Source organism: Scomber japonicus, chromosome 13 (genome assembly GCF_027409825.1).
Source record: "Scomber japonicus isolate fScoJap1 chromosome 13, fScoJap1.pri, whole genome shotgun sequence".
NCBI lineage: Eukaryota > Metazoa > Chordata > Actinopteri > Scombriformes > Scombridae > Scomber > Scomber japonicus.
The window spans coordinates 5,995,496-6,005,550 of NC_070590.1; the positions used below are offsets into that span (position 1 = coordinate 5,995,496).

Consider the following 10,055-nt stretch of genomic DNA (forward strand, 5'->3'; position numbering starts at 1 on the left):
GTCACCAGCTGTTGTCCAATTATTGATAATCCAATAGAATAAAAGAGTAGAAATCAACTGTAATTGACAGGATTTAAGTATCCAACACCTTGTTTTGGACTCCTCTACTTCAATTTATGTTCTTTCTGTCCCACGGGCAGTGAAGTAGTGGTAGATTAATCTGAGGTTTGAGGCTGACTCACAGGATCACCCTGGATTAGGAGTGTTTAGCCACGCCCCTGCTAGTCTGGTCTCATGTTGCTAGCTCTTTCTGGACTGATTTCCCTGTTTGACTCTCACACCATGTGCCACACCATGTTTATATTGTTGAATACCATTAGTACATGCTCATGAACTTGACTCTTTTGGTCACCCTCCCACTAATACAGCAAATGTAGAATGCTTTCACATGCTAATCCCAGCATTGACATAACACCATGAGATTAGCCTGATTTTAACAGTCCCCAGGTCAGTTATGAGAGTCTTCCCATGCAGGACGTCTGCAGGCTGGTGACATAATTTCCTTTATTAGCTTGTAGAGAAAATTCTGGTCTCTTCTGTGTCAACTGATTCACCTGATTGTGGATTGAACTTCTTATATTTGTGGCCATTGTGTCTACAGGGAAATAGTAGTCAAACTCATTTGAGAGCCCTCTAAAGTGATCATTCACCAGCTCACAAATATTTGATTCTTATTCTTCCAAGTACTGTGACGAACTCTGAAACATGTCTCCTCTTTCATAATTTCATGTTTTCCATAACAGTGGCAAGCTAAACTCATTTAGAGAAGCAAACATATGTGTGGTAGGCCTACAGTATCTGAAGATGTTATGATTTACAACTCATTTACAATCACTCATGTAATAATTTAAAGTACTAAAACTCTCTGCCCCTGTTGTGAGTTGGCAATAATGCACTTACTGCAGCAGATTTTCATGAAAGTCATATTGAATAACATACAAAACCATACAGAGACAGTAAATAGCAGAAGATATGCATTAGATATACTGTAGCGGGCTATATCTTTACTTTGCACCGGGAGAAAATACTAATATAAAAAATAATGAAACCTTAGTTGGCACTCAAACTGTGCTGAATTAACAACGATTGAACAATACATGCATGTTAAATATAATTAGTGCATTTCTGAACTGGGAAATATTGTACTTCTGATGCCATTTCATTTATTTCACAATGGGTTTTTTTTATTTGTGGCCTTTGAATAGAGAACAGTTCAACCAAAGAGAGATTTCTCCTTCTAAACTTCTCACATGGTTTCATTTAATAACAGTTTGAAGCCCAAAGGTGTAAATAAAGTGTGCAATATTATTATTGTTTATAATATACATATAAAATAGTGTTTTTTCTTTCTGTTTAACCTGGTAATAATCTAATGGCCCTTCAGATTTATGTTGTGACCCTGTAATGTAATACCTCTGCATTTTCCTACATGCATGGTTTAAATGCAAGATTTTTATTTGCAATTTCGGTAGTTTTAATGAATATTGTTGTATTGGTACTTTTATTAGTGCAGCTTTTTGGTGTAAGAGTGTCAACATACAAGTTAATCTATTAAAAACTGCTGTTGTAAAGTCTGGAGTCAGTAAGAACACAAAATGAATGTAAATGGTAACATGTGTATTACTGCCATCTGGTGGTAATATGGGGTAATTATATTCTACTCTATTAAAATTACTGTCAAATATTTATTTTGCTCACTCTAAATTAAGAAGAACATTTAATTAATTAAGTTTAACAGAAGGGTACAAATATAGAAAAACTTTATGTATTTGATCAAATTATGAAAACTCTATCCGACTTCTTCAATTTATATGTTGTTACACTAGTTTAAAAATCGATGTAAAAGCCTTTTTGCATCCATTTAGTGCCCCCCTTTATATTACATGCAAAGCCAAATAGTAACACCAAAGTTCCCATCTAAATATTCAGATTATATTTGCTATTCAATTGGTTTTATTGTTGTTTGTTTTGTTTCTTGTTTGTTTTTGTTTATTTAAATTTTTGTTTTAAGCAAAAAATGTATTTCCAATCAACCATTAACAAGCTGCAGATTTTTGAATTATTTTGTTATGCTGTATTATCATTTATTATATTTATAATATATAATAGTATCACATATCAAGTGAAACTGAATGTTGTTTATTGAAATGACATTGTTAAGAACAGAAGTTACATTTGTGCAAATGAAAACATAAACTCAGCAGATCCCACAGGTCACAAAAGGCAGTTTTCTACAGATTTAACACCTCCACCAAATGTTTGATTTTTCCCTTTAAACTTTACCTCATATAGTTTCATTTCAATAAATGTTCAAATGATATTTAAATAAACCACCAAAGATAAGAGAATAGGTCCAAACACTGAAAACAGAATTTGTGCATCAGAACTTTGTTTTTTCTTCTTTCCTCTCCCAAGGCGATATAGTGCACTCCATTTATCATTTAAAACTGTCTATAAAGTTGTTCACACTAGATACGCAGCTACAACATAAACATGCTGTTTACACACTGATGCTTCAGTATTAGTAATCTAACCTAAGGTCTGGTGTTTTCTCTGGTTAACATGCTGAAGTGAAAGACAAACAAAAGCACACAAATACATAATAAACATTAAACTAAGATTTAGAACAAATCTGAAAAAATGTCAGTAAAAGTTATCATGAACAATGATAGCCTCCATGGTCAAAAACACACAGTAAAAAGTGACATTTAAGAAACTCAATACATCAACAGAACAAATTATTATCAAGAAGTGTTTACAATCACAGTTTGATTGACAGCTGATCTCTGTGCAGTTTAGAAACAGCAACAAGCTCTAAGAAACAACAGAGACAAACAAAATGAAGAAATACAAACACAGAATCTGACTCATGAAGTCTGAAACTCTATTTGAGTTTACAGAATTCAGCTGTACTTCCAAAAGGAATATTAAGCCAAACTCCAGCATAGAGAGGCTGAGTGAATGTGGTCTGGACTCTTTGGAGGAGAGTCATGGTTTCAGAGACGCTGTAGAAGGACAGAATACCTGCTGTGTGATCCAGGTACACTCCGACTCTGGAGGACTGAGGACCTGAGACGGGAGTTGAGATGTTGTTGAACCAAAACTTATAAGTGTTATTGTCACAATATAATGCCCAAGATTTATCAAAGTCTCCAAATAGAATCCCTGCTCTGCTGATATTCTTGTATGCGACTGCTACACGAACTCCTTCCCCACTCCACTCCATCTCCCAGTAACAACGTCCAGTCAGACTCTCTCTGCTCAGGACCTGAGTCCATCCAGTGAATCTGTCTGGGTGACTAGAGTAAGACTGTTCTTTACTCATGTATGTTACTTTTCTGTTATTCTCAGATAATAACAGATATGAGTGTGCAGTGTTCGGATCCAGTGTGACTTCACATGAATATTTTAAGAATCCAGCTCTGGTCTTGGGCTCTGGTTGTGACAGTAAAACGTCCACTTCAGTGATGGTCAGTGAGATGTTTGTCCATTTCTCTGTCAGGATGTCCTGTAGTTTATGTCTGAGCTCTGACACAGCTGCTGTCACATCCTCAAAGTATCTCAGAGGACGGACATTGATGCTGGATGAGTCTGTAGGTTCACTGAGTTGTGACAGTGAGGGGTAGTTGTGTAGAAACTGGTTGTGATCCTCTGTGTATGAGAGTTGCTTCAGTTCAGCGTCGTTCCTCTTCAGCTCAGTGATCTCCTGCTGCAGCTTCTCCTGAAGCTCTTTGACTCGACTCACTTCAGTTTCCTGCTGGGATCTGATCTGCTGCTTCACATCAGAGCTTCTTTTCTGGATGAGATGGATCAGCTCAGTCATGATCTTCTCACTGTCCTCCACTGCTTTATCAGCAGAGCGACTGACGGCCCCCACCTCCTGTTGAAGCAGCTTCACATCTTTCTCTCTGTCCTGGATTATCTGCTGGATGTTTTGTCGACTGGCCTCGAGCTCTCTCTGCCTCTCAGTCCTTTCTGCTGCAGCTGGGACTGTGTTGTGGCCTTTATGTTTATCCATAGAGCAGAGATAACAGATACTCTGCTGATCAGTACGGCAAAAAATCTTCATCACCTCATCATGACGAGAGCAGATGTTCTCCTGAAGCGTTTTGGAGGGTTCGACCAGCTTGTGTTTCTTCAATGGAGCTACATCATAGTGAGGCCGGAGGTGTTTCTCACAGTAAGAGGCTGGACAATTCAGACAGGACTTGAAGGCTTTCAGCTTCCTACCTGTGCAGACATCACAGGCCACATCTTCAGGTCCAGCATAGCAGAGATCAGCAGGAGCAGCTTGGAGTCCAGTCTTCTTCAGCTGCTCCACTAAAGCTGCTAACATGGTGTTTTTCAACAGGACAGGCCTCGGTGTGAAGGTCATCCTGCACTGAGGGCAGGTGTGAATTTTCTTGTCATCCTCTTCATCCCAGAAGTTTTTAATACAGTTCATGCAGTAGCTGTGTCCACAGGGAATAGCCACCGGATCCTTCAGTAGATCCAGACAGATCGAACAAGAGAAGGTTTCCTGGTCCAGCTGATCTCCTTTCTCTGCCATTTCTGCTGTCAGTGGCAACAACTCTCTGACTTCCTCTTTCTCAGAAGTGAAACTAGTTTGAGCTCTGATCTAAATAGCATAAGGCTGACAGTTCCCTGCACTTCACCATGTGCTGGTTACATCCATCCTTCAAACTGTAGATCTGAAGGGGAGGAAACAAGGAAATGTTGTGTTTGAGAGCAGGTAGAAGAGGGAGGAGTTATCAAACTGATTCATTCAAGGAAGAGGAGCAGTTTGAGAGAGAAGATAGAAACCTAGTTAAATATTAAAGAGACAAGACAAACATTAACTTATAGACTTAAAAGTTCAAAGTATAGTAATATACAAACAACTGCACATAAATAACTTAGCAGCTAGAGTCACATATATTTATCTTAAGAGATGTTGCACAAACAAAATAAAACAGGCCAAAAAAGAGAGTGAATGTTAATTTACATTTGTCATGTGGACAGAAACATAACTGCATATTAATGCTAATGTTGCCTCTTGTCTACTGGATGAGTAAATTGGTAACTGTTTGGTAACATGTTCACCACATCTACTTTATAAGGTGATAATACTGTATTCTACCAGTGATGTTTACAATGTGCTCTGCTGCCTCCATGTGGTCAAAATTATGTATTAATGCAGGATAGAAAAAAACACTTAAAGTTCCCTTATTTCATATTTCTTTATTTATATAGAAGAATATAAACATGGAATAAGCAGTTTATAAGACTTTTAAAATTTTACTAATAACTTTCAATGGTCTGGCTCCACATGTATTTCTGAACTCCTCACACTTTATACTGCACCAGGATCCATCAGATCTTAAAATCAGATGCTGTTACATATTCCTAAATCCAGGCTTAAAACTAAAGGAGCTGAGTTAGTACCTCGTTTTAAAAATCTTTTTAGAAAGACGCTTGAACAAACAGGCAATTCTGTAATATTGTATAATTGCTGCTTTGTTTTCCATTTACATGTTGTTAGTGTTGCACCAGTTTAAAAATCAATTTAAAAGCCTTTTTGCATCCATTTAGAGGCCCCCTTCATATTACATGCAAAGCCAAATAGTCACACCAAAGAGTTTCCATCTAAATATTCAGAATAGATTTATGCTATTTGGAATTTAATGGATTTTTGTTTGTTTGTTTTGTTTCTTGTTTGTTTTTGTTTATTTAATTTTTTGTTTTAAGCAAAAAATGTATTTCCAATCAACCATTAACAAGCTACAGATGTTTGAGTTATCTTGTTATGCTGCATTGTCATTTATTATATTTACAATGTATAATAGTATCAAAATAAGTGAAACTCAAGGCAATTTTATTGAAATGACAATGTCAAGAACAGAAGTTACATTTGTGCAAATGAAAACATGAACTCAGCAGATCCCGCAGGTCACAAAGGCCGTTTTCTACAGATTTAACACCTCCACCAAATGTTTGATTTTTCCCTTTAAACTTTACCTCATGTAGTTTAATTTCAATAAATGTTCAAATGATATTTAAATAAACCCCCAAAAATCAAAGATAAGAAAATAGGTCCAAACACTGAAAACAGATTTGTGCATCAGAACTTTGTTTTTTCTTCTTTCCTCTCCCATTAATCATCTCGCGACTCCTCAGATTTAACTAGTGACCACTGTGGGTGGCTGTGGCTCAGGATGTAGAGTGGGTTGTCCACTAATTGGAAGATAGTTGGTTTGATTCCCAGCTCCTCCAGTCCACATGTCAAAGTACTGAACTCTGAGGTGTAAAAGTCCTTTGAATGGTCAGATGACTAGAAATGGGCTACATAAGCACACTCCATTTACCATTTAAACTATCAAACTGTCTATAAAGTAGTTCAAACTAGCTGCACCTCCACCAGCTACAACAGTAACATGCTGCTTACACACTGATGCTTCAGTATTAATAATCTAATCTAAGGTCTGGTGTTTTCTCTGTTCAAGATGCTAAAGTGTAAGAGACACCACATCACACAAATACATCAACATAAACATTAATCTAAGTTTTAGAACAAAGACAAGTTTAAATTTTCATGTAAAGAAATGTCAGTAAAAGTTCAAACATTTTCATGAGCAGTGATGAAGAAATACAAACACAGAATCTGACACATGAAGTCTCAAATGGTTTCTGTCTATTTGGGTTTACAGAATTCAGCTGTGCCTCCAAAAGGACTATAAAGCCAAACTCCAGCATAGAGAGGCTGAGTGAATGTGGTCTGGACTCTGTGGAGGAGAGTCATGGTTTCAGAGACACTGTAGAAGGACAGAATACCTGCTCTGTGATCCAGGTACACTCCGACTCTGGAGGAACGAGGACCTGAGACGAGAGTTGAGATGTTGCTAAACCAAAGCTTATAAGTGTTTTTGTCACAATCTAAAGCCCAAGATTTGTCATTGTCTCCAAATTGAATCCCTGCTCTGCTGATATTCTTGTATGCGACTGCTACACGAATTCCTTCCCCACTCCACTCCACCTCCCAGTAACAACGTCCAGTCAGACTCTCTCTACTCAGGACCTGCCAATATCCAGTGAATCTGTCTGGGCTTCTAGAGTAAGACTGTTCTTTATGCATGGCTGTTACTTTTCTGTTTCCCTCAGATAATAACAGACTGCTGTATGCTGTGTTTGGATCCAGTGTGATTTCACATGAATATTTTGAGAATCCAGCTCTGGTCTTGGGCTCTGGTTGTGGCAGTAAAACGTCCACTTCAGTGACAGTCAGTGAGATGTCTGTCCATTTCTCTGTCAGGATGTCCTGTAGTGTATCTCTGAGCTCTGACACAGCTGCTGTCACATCCTCAAAGTATCTCAGAGGACGGTTATCGATGCTGGATGAGTCTGTAGGTTCACTGAGTTGTGACAGTGAGGGGTAGTTGTGTAGAAACTGGTTGTGATCCTCTGTGTGTGAGAGTTGCTTCAGTTCAGCGTCTTTCTTCTTCAGCTCCATGATCTCCTGCTGCAGCTTCTCCTGAAGCTCTTTGACTCGACTCACTTCAGTTTCTTGCTGGGATCTGATCTGTTGCTTCACATCAGAGCTTCTTTTCTGGATGACATTGATCAGCTCAGTGAAGATCTTCTCACTGTCCTCCACTGCTTTATCAGCAGAGCGACTGACGGCCCCCACTTCCTGTCGAAGCAGCTTCACATCTTTCTCTCTGTCCTGGATTCTCTGCTGGATGTTTTGTCGACTCACCTCGAGCTCTCTCTGCCTCTCAGTCCTTTCTGCTGCAACTGAGACTGTGTCATGGCCTTTATGTGTATCCATAGTGCAGAGATAACAGATACTCTGCTGATCAGTACGGCAGAAAATCTTCATCACCTCATCATGACGAGAGCAGATGTTCTCCTGGAGCGTTTTGGAGGGTTCGACCAGCTTGTGCTTTTTAAATGGAGCTGCATCATAGTGAGGCTGGAGGTGTTTCTCACAGTAAGAGGCTGGACAATTCAGACAAGATTTGAAGGCTTTCAGCTTCCTCCCAGTGCAGACATCACAGGCCACATCTTCAGGTCCAGCATAGCAGTGATCAGCAGGAGCAGCTTGGAGTCCAGTCTTCTTCAGCTGCTCCACTAAAGCTGCTAACATGGTGTTTTTACCCAGGACAGGCCTCGGTGTGAAGGTCTGCCTGCACTGAGGGCAGCTGTGAATTTTCTTCTCATCCTCTTCATCCCAGAAGTTTTTAATACAGCTCATGCAGTAGCTGTGTCCACAGGGAATAGCCACCGGATCCTTCAGTAGATCCAGACAGATCGAACAAGAGAAGGTTTCCTGGTCCAGCTGATCTCCTTTCTCTGCCATTTCTACTCTCAGTGGCAATGACTGAGTGATTCTCACTTTCTAAGAAGTGAAACTAGTTTGAGCTCTGATCTAAAGAACATGAGGCTGACAGCTCCCTGCACTTCACCATGTGCTGGTTACATCCATCCTTCAAACTGTAGATCTAAAGGGGAGGGAACAAGGAAATGGTGTGTTTGAAAACAGGAAGACGAGGGAGGAGTTATCAAACTGTCATTCATTCCAGGAAGAGGAGCAGTTTGAGAGAGACGATAGAAACCTACTTAAATATTAAAGAGACAAGAGAAACATTAACTTATAGACTTAAAAGTTCAAAGTATAGTGATATACAAACAACTGCACACAAATAACTTAGCAGCTAGAGTCACATATATGTATCTTAAGAGATGTTGCACAAACAAAACAGGCCTAAAAAGAGAGTGAATGTTAATTTACATTTGTCAAGTGGACATAAACATGACTGCAGATTAATGCTAATGTTGCCTCTTGTCTGCTGGATGAGTAAATTGGTAACTGTTTGGTAACATGTTCACCACATCCACTTCATAAGGTGATACAACTGTATTCTACCAGTGATGTTTACAGTGTGCTCTGCTGCCCCCATGTGGTGAAAATAATGTATTAATGCAGGTTAGAAAAAAACACAAACTTCCCTTATTTCATATTTGTTCATTTATATAGAAGAATATAAACATGTAATAAGCAGTTTATAAAACTTTTAAAATTTTACTAATAACTTTCAATGGTCTGGCTCCACTATCTTTATGCTGCTTTGTTTTATCAGTTGTTTAATGTTTCATATATTTATGCTCGATTAGTGTTTTTATTGTGTTATTTTGTTAATATTGTATTGTGTGAAGCACGTTGTACCTTTCAGTTTTGAAAAGTTTGATAGAAATAAAGTTTATTATGGATTATTGTGGATTAGGGTAATGGGGGACAACTAAAGTCCAATGCATTTATCTTGTTTTCAATTATTTTAAGGTACCTGTCTACTGTGTAGGTTTAAAATTACACATGTGAACATACAGACTGCTCGTTTTTTAACCTACGAATTGTAAGGCTACTAAATGAAATGACCAAATGTATAGTATGCACATTTCAGAATGTTTTGGCAGATATATACAGTAAGGCTGCTTTGTATAAATAAAAAAGTATTTCTAAACCAGTGTCCCAGATTACAAAATCCACAAATTATGAAACTTCTGAGTCCAATACCATAAATTGTCTTCTGATTTAACAAGGAAACATCCATCATAATGGTATTAGGTGTTGATATCATGTATTGGATTCATGTGTAAATAGGGTAAAGAAGTCAGAATTGCAAAAAGTGTCCCACATTACCCTAATTCACCCTAATAATATACTTTTATTCAGGGGCGATTCTAGGATCAGACTTTTAAGGGGGCTCAGCTCCTAATGAGAAGGTGACATAAAATGTGCTGCAAGTGTTGTACATAGTAGAATGGTCTACTATAGTGTATAATAATAATGGTTCAGAATAAACAATTACAGATTTCTACAGAGAGGACTCTAAGATAGTTAATAGACCCTGAGGGAAACACAATACTAATTAATGACAGAGTACATTAAAATCTGTTAAAATAAAACCAAACATCAGACGAGCTCGCAAGATAATAATTAAAAAACAAAAAAAACAATAATATTTTATTTATTTTTAGGGGTGCTGAGATCAAATATAGGGGTGCTAGAGCATCCATAA

At 38.1% G+C, this 10,055-nt stretch overlaps 1 protein-coding gene across 1 annotated transcript; it reads right to left on the reverse strand.

Moving 5' to 3' along the window:
* Positions 1–2,884: 2,884 nt before the first annotated feature.
* On the reverse strand, positions 2,885–8,360 carry LOC128371786 (E3 ubiquitin/ISG15 ligase TRIM25-like). Its single transcript, XM_053332161.1, has 2 exons — positions 6,674–8,360; positions 2,885–4,618 (listed from the first exon to the last, which is right to left on the reverse strand). The coding sequence occupies exons 1-2, from the start codon at positions 8,333–8,335 to the stop codon at positions 2,885–2,887; spliced, it is 3,396 nt and encodes a 1,131-aa protein (XP_053188136.1). The 5' UTR covers positions 8,336–8,360.
* Between the last annotated feature and the right edge of the window lie 1,695 nt (positions 8,361–10,055).